At 40.9% G+C, this 16,440-nt stretch overlaps 1 protein-coding gene across 1 annotated transcript in view; it reads left to right on the top strand.

The window, feature by feature from the left end:
* Window positions 1–16,440, top strand: part of ACAN (aggrecan) — a 94,625-nt gene that overhangs the window by 34,357 nt on the left and 43,828 nt on the right. Inside the window, exon 2 of the mRNA XM_043980520.1 lies at window positions 15,151–15,227. Coding sequence (XP_043836455.1) covers window positions 15,158–15,227 — 70 coding nt within the window. The 5' untranslated portion in view covers window positions 15,151–15,157. The remainder of the gene's footprint in view (window positions 1–15,150; window positions 15,228–16,440) is intronic.

Genomic DNA, 16,440 nt, shown 5'->3' with positions numbered 1-16,440 from the left:
AAATTACCCTGAGATGAAATCTCATCAAATCATTTAATGAGTGACTATGAAGTTTAAGGCACAGTGCTAGCTCACATTATGAGAGATCACACACAGGAACTCATATCTCCTGGCTCCACCCAGTGATCTTTTACACTTAGGCTATCTACTATGTGCTAGTAACTGTGGGATACAAAAAGAATTTAAGATAAAGACCCCATCTTCAAGGAGTTTATATTCCAGTTAGGGAGGACAAGATAAAAAAATGGAAAGTCAAATAGTAATGAATGAAAGATAACTTCATGACAGCAATAGAAAATATGATACATAGATTGCTAAATGAATTACACCAACAGTAAAAGATAATGGGAGTTCAGAGGAGAGAAGGATCCTTTAAATAAGAGGCAGTATGGTATAGTAAATAGGAAGATGGTCTTTAGTGGGAAGGAAGGAACTAGGTCCAGATCGAATTTACACTCACTAGCTATGTGACCATGGGTAAATGATTTAATTGTTCTGAGCCTCAGCTCCTTCATCTATAAAATAGGGATGAGACCTCTAATACCTATTTCATGGGATTATTGTAAGGATCAAGTGAGCTACTATAAAGTGCTCTGCAAACCTTCAAGTTATGTAAATGTCAGCTATTATTTCTAAATAGGATAATAATTATTCATCTCCCTCATCATGAAAGAGGTGAGATTTGAGGCTGGGCTTGAATGATGGGTAGAGTTTAGATAGGCAAAGAGAAAAGGAAAGGGCAATCCAGGTGGTTAAATTAGCATGAACAGAAGCATGAAGGCAGGAAAAGGCTGTTAGACTCCAGAGAGTATCTGTAGTGGCCGGTCCATCATCGGAAGCAGTGGGAGGAGCTAAGGCTGGAGAGGTTGGAACCAGATGGTAAATACTTTGAAAAAGGGGGAATTGTAACTTAATTCTACCTAATATCATTTCCATCCTTTCTTAATCATTTCTCTTTATTTTGTTATCCCCCTCCAACAAGCATATATTAAGTACCTTTGTAAACCTGAGTTGAATCATATGAGATTCCTCACTGCTGGAAAAGATACTGACTGAAAGCTGCATCAATTCTGCCCTTCAGAGAGGGCACAGAGGGTTGAGTGAGCACCCTCTCCACCAATGAGAAGAGTCTTATGCAAACAATTCAGAGGTATTCCTTCAGGACAAGGTAGTTTCAATTCCATAACTCGTTCCCTTCCTTATCTAGTCCTTCACTGTTGCTTATAGCTTTCAGGGACTTTCCATGGGCCTTAAGATTTTTGTCAGCAAGGTTTTAGAGCTTTCCACTTGTCAGCAAAAGGGGCAAAAGGAAGATCATTTATGACAAAGTAACTGTGTTTTTTTAATTTTTTTTGTTTTGTTTTTTGTTTTTTTAGTGAGGCAATTGGGGTTAAGTGACTTGCCCAGGGTCACACAGCTAGTAAGTGTTAAGTGTCTGAGGCCAGATTTGAACTCAGGTCCTCCTGACTCCAGGGCCGGTGCTCTATCCACTGCGCCACCTAGCTGCCCCCAACTGTGTTTTTTTAAGCATAATTCTCACCTAGGAGGGGGTGGATTGTGCTACTATGGCAAATTCATAACAAGTTAATATAAATCCTTATGACAGGCCTAGTTAATACATTATAAATCTAATCCATACATCACATATGAGTAATATAATCATTGAGGCATCTATTAATTAATATTAATTAGTCATTAATTAATAATGTATTACTTAGTATTAACAATAATTAATGATTTATTAATTCAACCTTAGCCTACAGGTGTCTTATACTTATATCATTAAGTAAATTAAACTTTATCCTACCTAAGTCACTAATATACTTACTGACATTCACTAAATCACAATGAACTGAGTAAATACTGATTAAATTGAGTAAGGGTATCAAAATTATCTTCACACTGTCTAACAATGTATACACTCTTACTCCCCAGTGCCTGTTTTACATGAAACTCCCCAATGCCTCCTTCCTTTCCGTGAAGTGGAAGATTTTCCTGGGACTACCGAGGCAGCCTCCCGAACATCAGATTGGGCACTCCTCATTCAGTGCATGATGCATTGGTCCTTTTTTATTACAAACCCTGTATCTGGTGTGCTTTTAAGTTAAGAATACTGGTTTGAGAGTCAGAAGGTCAGAGAACAAGTCCTGGCTCTAACACATAAAAGCTGGTGAGCCGGGGCAGCTAGGTGGTACAGTGGATAAAGCACTAGCCCTGGATTCAGGAGGACCTGAGTTCAAATGTGGCCTCAGACACTTGACACTTACTAGCTGTGTGACCCTGGGCAAGTCACTTAAACCCAATTGCCTCACAAAAAAAAAAAAAAAAAAAGCTGGTGAGCCCAGACAAATATCAATATCACCACCACCATCATCACAATGATCACAGCTCCATTTTGTAGATAACTCTTAAAATTTGTGAATCTCTTTCCTTACAACAATCCTGGGGGATGGAAAGAACAAGTGTAATAATGATAGCTGAGTGTGTGACCCTGGGCAAGTCACTTAACCCCAATTGCCTCACTAAAAAAAAAATAATAATAATAATAATGATAGCTGACATTTCTATAGGCCTTTGATGCATGTAAAAGTGCTTTGCAAACTTTAAAGTTGACTCTGTAAATTGATGATGATGATGATTGATGATGATGATGATTGCCCAGGGTCACATGGTTAATAAGTGTCAGAGGCATAATTTGAACCCAGATCTCTCTTTTTTTGTTTGTTTTGTTTTGTTTTGTTTTGGTTTTTGCAGGGCAATGAGGGTTAAGTGACTTGCCCAGGGTCACACAGCAAGTAAGTATCAAGTGTCTGAGGCCCGATTTGAACTCAGGTACTCCTGAATCCAGGGCCTGCGCTTTACCACTGCGCCATCTAGCTGCCCCCCAGATCTCTCTTGATACCAAGTTTATCAGTCTTACTATAATACCTCCACTCGTAATTTCTCTGGTAATCAGTTTCCTCACCTGTGAAAGGGGATTTTAATACACTGTCTACCTCATGGGGTAAAGGCTTAAGGTAAAGGTAAAAGTTTATCTGCTTCTCCACCTAGCTGCCCTGGCCTCAGACACTAGATTAATAATAGCACCTACCTCCTAGGGTCATTGTGAGGATCAAATGAGATAATAATTATAATGTGCTCAGCACAGTGCCTCCCACATAAGAAGTGCTTTAGAAATGTTAGGGCAGCTAGGTGGCATAGTCGATAGAGTGCCAAGCCTGAAGTCAGGAAGACTCATCTTCATGAGTTCAAATCCAGCCTCAGATACTTATTAGCTGTGTGACCCTGGGCAAGTCACTTAACTCTGCTTGTCTTAGTTCCTTGTCTGTAAAATGAGCTAGAAGGGCAGCTAGGTGGAGCAGGATATGTTCTGTATGACTTGGTGTGATACAATAATACTGAGGGGTGGATAGAGCAGATTTTGTTATTATATTCCCACTTTACTGAAGGAAATTTGAGGCCCAGATAAATTCAGTGGCTTACCCAAAATGACACAGGGAGTCACTGGAACTAGAACCTAGGTCTCCTGAGTTCTGGCCTAGATTGTATCCTTTTCCACCACACCGTATTGGCTTGTCACACATCTTATAATTAATTTTATGGAAAAGAAAAGGCTACAGTTTTGATTCTGTCTCAACGAAATCCCTCTTAATACATGATTCTTGGCATCTTTCCTCCTCTGGATTTGAAACCTAAACCCCAAAGTGAAATCTCTAAGGACCTTTTATACTTAAATGGACACATCTTGTTAATGAGTAAGCCACTCCCCATGAGTAAATCATGTACATTGGGAGAGGTATTGATTCTCTTTAAAATCCCTGCCAAGTGCCCAAGACACCCACGGAGGAAAACTCCCATGATGCTGCTCAAACTGGTTTGTTATTGTACAAACAATTCAAACAACTGCAAATATTGTGGGCACTTAAGATGTTTGTTCATCTATTCAACAAGTATTTGTGGTGTGCTTCTATGCCCACACTTGTTACTTTTACTGTGAAGGGAGCTAAAGAAGTTTAGGTCCTAGCTTCTCTTGGGATGCTCACAGTCTAATTGGGGAGAAAAAGTAACAGACTTGAAACAGCTGGAAAACAATTAAATACTAAATAATCCACTATATAACTCTATAAGAAGAGTCCAAAAGAGGAAGAGCTCTTCTTGAACCATAGTAACAATAATAATTAACAACAACAACAACAACTCTATAATAGCATTTATGCAGTGCTTTAAGATTTGCAAAAGCACTTAACAAATCCTATGTCATTTTAGCTTCACAACCCTGGGAGATAGATACTGTTGTTATACCCATTTTATAGATGAGGAAACTGAAGCTGAGAAAGGTCAAGTGACTTATACAAGGTCACACAGGTAGTAAGTATTCAACTAAGGCTCATAGAGGAGCTGCAGCTTTAGCTGTTTGGGGTGGGGGAGGTGTTTCTTTCTTTTTCATTTTTTTGGTGGGGCAATGAGGGTTAAGTGACTTGACCAGGGTCACATAGCTAGTAAGTGTCAAGTGTCTGAGGCCAGATTTGAACTCAGGTCCTCCTGAATCCAAGGCTGATGCTTTATCCACTGCGCCACCTAGCTGCCCCTTAGCTGTAAGTTTAAATATGAGTGAGAGGTACCTCTTTGGTAATCTGATGAAGTCTATGAATCCCTCTTCAGAATAATGTTTTTATAGAAATAAAAATTAAACACATAGTATTAAAAAAGAAAGTAATCATATGAAGAACAGTTATCAAAATATTTCTAAAAATAAGTTCGTGGTCAAGTGTGATGGTATGCAGCTGTGGTTCCTGAGGCAGATAAGGGTAAGATGGGCAGATAACTTGAGCTCAGAAGTTCTGAGCTGCAGTGGCCTAGCCTGATCAGGTTTTGTTGTTGTTGAGGCATTTCAGTCAAGTCTGACTTTATGACCCCTTTTGGGGGGGGGGGTTGGGGAGTGGGGGTTCTTAGCAGAGTTACTAGAGTGGCTTAACACTTCCTTCTCCAGTTCATTTTATATATGAGAAAACTGAAGCAAACAGGGTTAAGGGACTTTCCCAGGGTCACACAGCTAGTAAGTGTCTCAGGCTAGATTTGAACTCAGAAAGTGAAGTCTTCCTGATTCCCAGGCCAATGCTCCATCCACTGCACTAACCTAGCTGCTCATGCTGAACAGGTGTCCTTACTAAATCTAACAATACAATGAGGCCCACCCCCCACCCCTTACCCCCAAGAAAGGAGGAGGGGGTACCAGCCTGCCTAGGGAGGGCTGAACCAACTTAGATTGGAAAGGGAGTGGGTCAAGGATCCTGTGTCAATCAATAATGACCCCTGTTACTTCCATTCTGGGTGAGATAGGGGGACTAAGTCTCAAAAACAATAACAAAAAACAATAAAGTCATGGACACCAAGTTAAGGATCCCTGATAGAAATTGTTGCGTGCCAAGTTCTTAAAGTAACCAGGAACTCCAGCTCCCGTGATCAAAACAACCCAGCACAGCAGATCTAACTCAATGTAACATATCAGAGGGAAACTTGGGGATTCTTTGTATCCTCCAGAAATAGGCCAACTTTGTTAAATTTAGGGAAAGGGCCCTTAAACTGCGTTATTATTTCTAAGCTAATCATATTGCCACTGGCTGTCATGATGTATACTCTGCTCCCCTCCACTCGTTCCTCCCACCTTCATAGCAAGAGAAGCATGTAGAGGTATCTCCACTCACCAGCCCCCAGGGAGATCTTCCTTGCCAACACCATTGTCTATCTGCACATTTTTCCCACAGTCCTGGATCGGGATGTCTCCTCTGATGACATCATTCCTTAGCTTGTTATCATACTCTTCTGTGTCCTCCCAGGAGACCATAATCAACTTGAGAGCAGAAATCTTTTGTATCTCCAGTCCCCAACACAGGGCCTTAAACATAGTAGGGGCTTAATAAATACCTGTGATTTGTTGAATTCTATGCTTTGGTGTTTCCTTTCCTCTACTCCCACAGTGCTAGGGAATACATAGTCCTCTTATGACTTGAAACAGTGAATACACCTCCATAAGCATGCTGTTGTCAACAAGATTATTAAAATAGGTATTCTCCTTCAGATTGTTAAGGGCTAAAATTCTAGCTAGTCTGTCTAAAATATCTAATGAGTGGTCGCCAATAAATTATAAGCTTTAGCAAGAGTTAGACTTTTAAGCATTTATTAAGGAGAATAAGAATTTGGTAAAGAGAGAAGAAAGGACTAGATTCCTCTATCTATGAAAGGGAGAGCACATTTCTAGCTCCACTCTCCACCAGAGTCCAAAGGAAAGAGAGTGAGAGCTAGCGCCAGTCTCTTCCTTCCTCCTCCCACTAGCCCACGTCACTTCCTGATGCCAAAGAAAAGACTCCTGGTCTTGCCCTCAAAGACCTTCGCTTCATGGGCGGAACTCTTCTACAGTAAGTCTCCAGCAGGTGGCGTCATTCCAATCGTTACAAGATATGAAGATGGTTTATATATACAGATATATATACAACACATACATACATATCTGTGTGTACATACATATATACGTACACACACATCTTGATTTGTACCTTGGTAATATGTTACATGAAGCCAGTAACACTCCCTTATCTGGCTTCCCTCTATAAATGTCACTTATTTTTATTATGGTCATATCTGTCCTGCCTAACTCACTAGACTGTTATGGATCAAATAGATATGAAAACGCTTTGGTAGCCAGCAAAGTAGTATATGCAAAGATGAAGAAGAAATGATGGCATTGGGGTGGAAGAGATGGTCATAACAGGGCTGAGTGACCTCCATGAAAGAGACTGGAAATACTTCTCAGGTCACTAAATGGGATTTTCAGGGACAGCAGGCCATTGTTTCTGCTTCTCCATCAACCAAATTGTAGAGAATGAAGTTCATCCAACAAGCCCGTGGGGAAAATAACCATTTGTCTCTCCGGGCCGTTTAAACACTGTCACCCCAAAGCCTTAAAGGAATTTCTAAGCAACCCCTTGATTTGATGCATGGCAATTAAGGAGGCACAAGCCCAACCATGCTCCTCCTCCCCTTCCCATTTCTGAAGACTTCTCCTTATACTGCCAGGAACTACAATTGTTATTTGGACAGGAAAATAACTCTGGAAGACAAGTTCCCCTGATGATATGGGACCCAGTTAGCCAAGTCTGTGGAAAATACTTTTCTCATTCTGTCTTTTTATGTCCTTATGAGTTAAAGGCAAGGAGACTTAATGAAGCCATAGTGAGTAGGACCTGTCTTTGGAAAGGGAGAGTTTGTACTACTGTATATTGTCTTCCTAGGCACAGGACCATGATTATATCAAATCTTCTAGCATAGTCCTTGGTGCCAGCCTATGGTAGAACTGGAAGCTGATGAGTCAAAATTGCAAGGAGGGAATTTTTTTTTTGATGTCAAGAGAAACTTCCTAATAATTAGAGATCTCCCGATTGGAATGGGCCACCCTGGGAGAGTAGTGGGTTTACTCTCATTGGAGGCCTTCGACCGAAGGCTGGATGACCACTTGTTGGGTATGTTATAGAAGGAGTTCTTTTTTTTTTTTTTTTTTACTGAGGCAATTGGGGTTAAGTGACTTGCCCAGGGTCACACAGCTAGTAAGTGTTAAGTGTCTGAGGCCGGATTTGAACTCAGGTACTCCTGACTTCAGGGCCAGTGCTCTATCCACTGCACCACCTAGCTGCCCCAGGAGTTCTTTTTTCAGGCATCTGTTGAATTAGAAACCCACTGAGCTCCCTTCCAACTCTGAAATGCTGTCGTTCTGTTGGACTGTATGGCTGATAGTGAGGTTTCATGATTTAATAGGGAAAGCAAGATAGCTAATGTCACATCAAACTCAAGATCACAATCAGCTGATCAACGAGCATTTATTAGAAGTTCCAACTAACTTGTAATTGGAAAAAATTAAATAATATTAAAAAATTAAAGTACCAACTCTATGACAAACATTATGCTAGATCCTGAGGATGCAAAGGCAAAAAAAGGAGTGTGCATTCCATTTGATGGTTTCATAGATTCTATGATCCTGTGATGTAGAAGGTGTTCCTGCAATGGATGAGTGATAAAGTGCAAGCTCTTTGAAGGCGAGGCCTTTCACTTTTGTATTATTAGCATAGTGCTTGCCATATATTGGTATAATAATAGATATTTATTGATTGCTTGATTAGTTGGCTGGCTGATAATATGACCTCCAGTTTCTAGGACAGAGAACAGAAGAGAGTTCATATACGAGACCAGATAGTCATCTGTGATAGAGGGAGAATTTGGGACCCCAAGGCACTGGAACAACCTTGCAACTCTCACATCCCTTCCCAGTACGGATCCAGGCCCTAGGATGTGACATAAACCAAATCCCTCACTAACACCAATACTACCTTCCTTTTATCCCCAGGGCAGTGAGGGTTAAGTGACTTGCCCAGGGTCACACAGCTAGTAAGTGCCAAGTGTCTGAGGCCAGATTTGAACTCTGGTCCTCCTGAATCCAGGGCTGGTGCTTTTTTTTTTTTTTTTTTTTTTTGTTTGCGGGGCAATGGGGGTTAAGTGACTTGCCCAAGGTCACACAGCTAGTAAGTGTCAAGTGTCCAAGGCCAGATTTGAACTCAAGTACTCCTGAATCCAGGGCCGGTGCTTTATCCTTCCTTAACTCTTCTTCCCAAACCTCTCTCTTCCTCCAATACACATCTTCTTGTTAGGGTGAGGAGAAATAGGGTGCTCCACTCACTTCATCCATTTACCTTTCTCAATCAGTCCTGAAAAGAATTCTTTCTTAAGGAATAATGCAAAATTTGGAGATTTCCAAAGAGGCCACCCATAGAGCTTCCAGAAGATTTACCCATAAGAACAGAACCTGGGTTTTTATTGGTACCTCACACCTTCCTGCTTTCTAATAGGAAGCCCCTTTTCCCCATATGCTCCTCTTTATATCTTCCTCCCACTTCCCCACTTTATTCAACCCACCTCTGTTTATAGCCCAAGTGTAAGACCAAGAACAGAGAGCACATGGAGGCAAGAACCAGAATGCCTTCCCTTCCCCTTCTGCATCCCAGACTGCACCATTTCTTGTCCACATAATGTTAGAGAAGTCACTGCCACGTTTCATTTTCAGTGGAGAAAGGCCTCCCTGTGTCCTGGCCTGTGGTGGGACTGGCCTGGCAAAGGTAACAGCCCTGCATAAAGGCGTTAGTTAGTCCTGGAATGGTTTGGAACTCAGACAGAATAGAATATTTCTCCCTATTTTCTTTACAGCTGAGAAAACACACACAAGCACAAGAGCATATTTATTGAGATATTTCTATCCCAAAGTTTGTCTTTTAAAGTGAAATTTAAAAAGAAATAAAATTAGGTTCTCTGCCCACTCTACTCCCTCCCCAAAATCCCCCTCTCTTTTAATTCCTTCCCATTTCCTGGCCTAAGCTGAGAACAGAAGGCACTGAGCCCTCAGAAGAAATATAGCATCTCAGGACAATGTCAAGCTTGTTCAGGGAGTAAAGGAACAGGCAACACCTTTAAAAAAAAAAAAAAAACCTTGCAGATGAAGTGAGGGAAGACAGATTCAGTAGGTAGAGATCAAGGGGTTCTCAACAGCAGAGTGTAAAAGTCTAATTCCTCTCCCAGAGCAGAAAGGCCAACTAAATACTGTTCCCCTGGCAGTCAATAAACATTTTCAAAGCACCTACTATGTGCCAGGCACTATACCAAGTACTAGGAATATAAAGAGAGTCAAAAGATAGTCCCTGCCCTCAAGGAGCTCACAATCTAATAGGAGAGAAAACAGGCAAACAAATAAGCTATATACAGAATAAATAGGAAACAATTAAGAGAGGGAAGGCACCAGAATTAAGAAGGCTTGGGAAAAGCTTCCAGTAAAAGATGGGATTTTAGTTGGGACTTAAAAGAAGCCAAGGAAGGTAGTAGATGAAGATGAGGAGGGATGAGGGACAGCCAGAGAAAACAGTGGCAGAACCAAGAGACGGTGTTTTGTTGATGGAACACAAGAAGGTCAGTATTATTGGATCAAAGATTACATGTAAGAGTAAAATGTGAGAAGAGAGAAAGGTAGGCAGGGGCTAGCTTCTTAAGGACTTTGAATGTTAAACAGAAAATGTTGTACTTGATCTTAGAGATGATTGGGAGCCACTGAAGTTTATTGACATGGTTGGATCTCCATTTTAGGAAAATCATTTTGGTGGCTGAATGGGGAATGGATTCTAGTGGGGAGAGACTTGAGGCAGGCAGACCCACCAACAGACCATTGCCATAATAAAAATGAGAGCTCACAGGTGTCAGAGGAGAAAAGGGGGCAGGTTCCAGAGATGCTGCAAAGGTGAAATTGACAGGCCTTAGCAACAGATTGGGAAGTGAGAGATAGTGAGGAGTCTAGGGTGACATTGAAGTTGCTAGCCCTGGTGGGATGGTGTTGCCCTCAATAGAAATAGAGAAATTAAAACTAGTCTTCCTACTAGACCTGTGTCCTTCCCTGGTATACTGCTTTGTCTTTCATTTCTATGTACAATAGAATATAAGCTCCTCAAAGGCAGGGTCCATTTTGATTTTTTTCTTTGAATATGAGGCATTTAGATTTGTGTTTGGTATATGCTTGCTGGAATGAGTTGGTGTCCAACACTTCTTGTGACGGACACTCAGAGAGGCAATTGGTTTGGAGGATACTGCTCTTCAGGTTGTTGTTGTTGTTGTTTCGGTTGTGTCTGACCCATCATGACCCCATGTGGGGTTTTCTTGACAAAGATAGTAGAGTGGTTTGCCATTTCTTTCTCCAGCTCATTTTACAGATGAGCAAACTGAGGCAAACAGGGTCACCCACCTAGTAAGCGATTGAGGCCAGATTTGAATTTTGGTCTTCCTGACTCCAGGCCTAGTGTTCTATCCACTGTGCCACCTAGCTGCCCTTAAACTTTTCAACACTCACCTTCTAATCCTTAACTAGGTCGTCTCTGCCCCAAGGCTCACTCCACTATGAAACAGATTATTTTAGCCAGGGTTGGAGAACTTAACTCAGAAGGGTCTTTGGTCCTGGATTGATAGCTGGTTTGGAAGGAGTGGAGATGGCAGGGGTGATGACCAGCACCTCCCCCCAAATTACAAGGGCAAAGCACCAGCTTCCAAGCATTCCTACAAAATAAATCATATTTATATAGCAAAGACCCCTGCAAAATAGGTAGTATTAGTATGCCCATTTTTGCAGACACTACAACACTACAACATATTGCTTCCTCTGGCTTCTATCTACCTTTCCAACTGTATTTAACCTCCATTTATAAGACCTAGCCTAACTGGACAATTCACTAGCCTCCATCTTGTGCCTGGGCATACTGCCTTCCAACTCTGGAATGGATTGCCCCTATCCAGTTGCCATTATTCCCCTCTTCAAAGCTCAGTTAAGGTACCATCTCCTTCCATAAATCAGGGCATCCCTAAGTACCTCTGGTCTTTAAAGCAATCTCTCCTTTCTTGAACCTCTCAGACCACAGTTTGGATTTTCTTATGTACCTGATGTATTATAGCTATTTCTATACATGTCATCCCCTAAAACTACTACTATTTAAAAGCAAAGACTGTCATTTTTCTTTATAGAATCATAGATTTAGGAAGGGACCTTAGACCACCAAGTAGCAACTCCTCATTTTATAAGTCAGGAAACTGAGGCCAAGAGACGTAAATCAGTTGCCCAAGGTCATGCAAATAATGAGTGGCAAAGCTGGGATTGAACCTTTGACTTTAAATGCTACCTCCTTCTTGGTATTTCCAGTATACAACATACAGCCTTGAACATAGTAGACCTTTTATAAATTTTTGTTGAATTGAATTGAGAGATAGGTAGTATTCTTTGGAGCTCTGGAATTGACTCAACTTTCCAAGATGGCAGAAATTGTATAGCTCTGGTCATCTGTGAACCTTCCATAGGTTGTTGAACAGTGCCTTTCACATAGGAGTTGCTCAGTACATGGTTTGATGCAGTGTTGTCGAATAGAAACAAGCCACTAAACCATATATAAGGACCCCTACAGGCCGCACATCAACTTATAAAACTACATATTAACATTATCTATGTTCTATTATATTTTTATTTATTTTGTTAAATACTTCACAATTATATTTTTATCTTGTTGGCTGCAGTCAGAGTAGTTCCAGGGCCCATGAGTTTGACACTTCTGCTTTAATGAACAGATACTAGCAAAAGATACTTCACACAAAGCAAAAGGGGGGTGGAATAAAGAAAAGGATCCATCTAATCATGTATTTTGGAGGAACAGTTTCCATGATATGTCCCTTCACCACCTGTCGCCTACAAGCTTCAAAATTTATGAAAATGGGCCGCAGACTCCATTTTATCTTATCACCCTTCTCTCTCCTTAAACTTCAGAACACTCTGTTTGACCTCTCCCAAAAACTTAAGCCTTCACTCAAGTCAGCCTTAGAATCGCCAATCAGTCAAAATTTGACAATCATGCCCTGTTCATGGCAGTTTCTTAGATATTATCATGTCTGGAGGGTTTTTTTGTTTTAATTTTGGTAACCTTTGTCTTATTGCATTTCTGGCACGGAAGTTGTCATGGCCACTTTTGTATCTTCCATAGGACTTGGTGCAGTGTCTTTCACATGGGAACTGAATTGTCAAATAATGCCATTGTTGTTTGTTGTTGTTGTTTAGTCATTCTCAATTGTGTCTGATTATTCATGACCCCATTTAAGGTTTTCTTGGCAAAGATTCTGGAGTGGTTTGTCATTTCCTTCTCCAGGTCTTTTTATAGTTGTAGAACTGAGGCAAACAGGATCAAGTAACTTTCCCAGGGTCATATATTTTAGTAAGTGTCTAAGGTCAGATTTGAACTCAGGAAGATGAGTCTTCCTGACTAAAGGCCCAGCACTTTATCTACTGTACCACCTACCTGCCCCACAGCAACGAATGCCAGCAGTTCTACCAAGCTGGAAAGGCTTTGCCTTCCATCATTGATAGGCTATTGTCTCCAGTCATCCCGATCCATATCTTGCCACTGGACCTAGATGATGCTGGAAGAGAGAGTGAGGCTTGTTACTTTGCACTGCCCTCCCTCAGTTAAATCCAATTCACTTGCATATCAGGACATCACCCTGACGTCATTAGTCCTCCTCAAGAACAAAGGAAAAAAATGGACGAGGTCAGTTCAGAGAGCTTCAACATCACAGCTTCATCTACCAAGGAATAGGTTTTCTTAGCCACCACAACTCACAAAGAGTAACTTCTGAAGTAGTGAGGACCACCTGGCAAAAAGGTGAAGGACATAGAATCCCCATCTCCATGACCAATGCTTGTATTGCTTTTTCTTAACTAGTTTTCTTTGTCACAAGGGTTTTTTTCTTTATTTTAGGGGTGGAAGGAGATTTGGGAGAAAGGAAACAGTGATACAGGGGGTAGCAGGAAGAAACAAAAGAGGATCATTGAGGTTCAGAAGGAGAAATGGCCAACAGAATAGCAGTACATAATGATATAAGATGTTTCATGTTTTGTTGGTTACCAAATTCACAATAATAAAAATGTAAATTATTTTTAAAATAAAATAAAGTGATGGAGGGACTGTGATGGGCATGAGGCAGGGAACATTTACATGGATCTTGGATATAGAGAAAAAAGGGATGTCAGAGGCCATCTAATCCAACAGTTTCATTTTACATATGTGGAAACTGAGCCCGAGAGGAGATTGTGTCACACAGGTAGTAACCAGCAGAGGAAGGATTTGAACCCAATTCATCATATACCATTTGGCTGCTCCTTAAAGTGAACATTCTTAAGATATTGAAGTATTCACTTAACTATTTTCTAAATTTTTTTAGTTATTTGTGTCTGTCTTCTCCTTCCACTAAACTGTTAAGGACATAATCTTACCTGATCCTTAAAGTCAAGGATCACTGGGTATTTAATCTTTCATTGGTTCTTTATTCATAAAAGACACTAAGTAAATGCTTTTATGGATTGGATTGAATTGAATGGAACAGAATCCCCTGATGTCTAAAGGAATATAATTGCAGTTATGTGGGCCAAATTTTCCATTGCTGAAGTTAAAACCATGATTTAAGTATGAGCAGACATGAGGTGTGTGGGGGCTACACCTTATGACTATGCTGCCCCCAGCGCCCCCTCCTGGGCCTTTCTGTCAAGGAGAACTACAAGTTGTTAGCTCTACAAGCTCTTTTCAAGAAATTAGCTGTTTCTTCAGTGGCTAATGGATAAGTGAATAGTGACATCTACTGGAAGGCAGTTCTAGCAAGAACATAGCTAAATTCTATTTTATGCTTGATTTAACATTATAGTTTATGAGACACTGGAGGCTCTATCAAACCAGAGAAAGAACACTGGCTTTGTAGTAGGTGGGCCAGGTTCAATTCGTGACCCTTGACTAGGTATGTGGCTTCAGGACAGTTACTTAATTTCCCTGAGTCTCAGTTTCCTCAACTGTGAAATGAGGGAGTGGGACTAAATGACTTTTCCAATGTTAGATCTATGATCTTATACTTGATTGATCTTCATTTAATAGGAAATCCTAGCCTTTAAAGGTCCTTCAGCTCCTTCCTTCTTTCCTCAGCTTCTGTAAAGTTGTTGTGGTTATTTCAGTCATGTCCAACTCTTCATGACCCTCTTTGGGGTTTTCTTGGCAAAGATCCTGGAGTACTTTGAACTTCCTTCTCATGTTACAGATGATAAAACTGAGGCAAATAGGGTTAAGTGACTTGCTCAGGGTCACCCAACTAGTAAGTGTCAGAGGCCAGATTTGAACTTAGGTTTTCTGAAGGAATTATAATTACAACTAGCATTTATATAGCACTTTTTAAGATCCAAAGTGCTTCACAAATATTATCTTATGATCCTCACACTAACCCTGAAAGGTAGGTGTTCTTATCATTCCCATTTTACAGATGAGGAAATTGAAGCCGACTTAAGTGACTTGGCTAGTATCATATACTAAGTAAATATCTGAGGTCAAATTTGAACTCAGGTCTTCCTGACTTGTGGGCCAACATTCTATCCACTATATCACCTCTGGCTTTACAGTGTCTTCCTAGAGGATCTTCCCTGGGGGTCTTCTTGTTATTTCTTGGCTTCACTCCTTGCTAACCATCCAAATTCTGGGTTTCTTTTTTTATCTCTTTCAGGTAAATTATGACCACTTTACTCTTAGTGTTGGTGAGTTTGCGAGTCATCACTGCAGCCATTTCTGTGGAAGTTCCAGGTAAGGCTCCAGCATTCCTGAACTTCGTAAGTAGTGATTGAGTCCTCCCATAAGGTGCTCCAGAGGCTTGATTCAGGGGCCAAGGTGATCTTAGCTTCTCAAAGACTATATCAGCAGAGAGCTGGTCCTGGCAGGACTTATCCAGATGGAAAAATGTCAAGTATGAGTCTATTAAATGTTTGTCACAGGACCATGAGCCAGCCTAGCCAGATTCAGAGAGCATTATCTGCACAAGGCTGGCCACCAGGTAATGACATTCTCTGACCATGCCCCTGCCCAAAGACCAAAGTATGGAGGAGCTCTTGTGTGCATCATCACGGACCCATAAATACCATCTAATCCAAGAATCCATTCGTTAAGCCCTGGGTCTGTGCTTTGGTCTTGTATACCAGACATTGAAACCTTTCAAAAGCTACCTGCACTCATCTGCTCAGCATTGACGAGTACAAATACAACCCCCTATGCACTTATTAAGCACTCACCGGGTACAAGACACTGTCCTAGACCTTGGAGATACAGAACCAAAACAAAACCAGTAGTCCCTACTTATTATTATAGCTTCCTTATTCTACTGAGGGGATACAACATAGAAGCAGGTAAGAATTATTCAAAGAAAGTACATGAAGAGTACTAATGAGGAGATGGATTTCTACTCCCTCCTTCTTGATCCGTACTTGGCACAGACACAAGACACAGTAATAGCACATAACTTTACCTGGTTAGAGGATTTGGGTTAAGAGAGTGGCAAGGAAAGGTCATCATCCTTGTGACGTCATTGGTCCTCTTAAAGAACAAAGGATGAACAACAACAGCAGAAGTACCATCTACTGGCCTCTATTTTGGGTAATCTCATGTCATTCAGAGAGATCTTGGCAGACGCCTTTTCACTGATACAACTACAATACCACCAATACTTCCACTGGTACATACCAATAGCTCTAACAAGCTAAACTGGAGAGAGATGGAGCCTAGACAAAGATAAGACATAGATAAATCAAAAGAGAAAGGTAAAAAAAGGTGTAGATAAATCCAAAAAGGAGGGGGGTGTGTGGAAACTATATGAAACAGGTAGAAAGGAACCCACTAAATGATCAATCAAATAGGTTGTAAGTTCCCCATCACTGTATCTGTTTAAGCAGAGGCTAAATGATGATTAGGAACATTGTAGAAGGGATTCTTTATTCAGGGAGGGCTTAGACAAGATGATCCCTGA

The sequence above is a fragment of the Dromiciops gliroides genome, chromosome 2, assembly GCF_019393635.1.
Source record: "Dromiciops gliroides isolate mDroGli1 chromosome 2, mDroGli1.pri, whole genome shotgun sequence".
In the NCBI taxonomy this organism is placed as follows: domain Eukaryota; kingdom Metazoa; phylum Chordata; class Mammalia; order Microbiotheria; family Microbiotheriidae; genus Dromiciops; species Dromiciops gliroides.
This window is presented reverse-complemented; position numbering and strand designations above follow the sequence as displayed.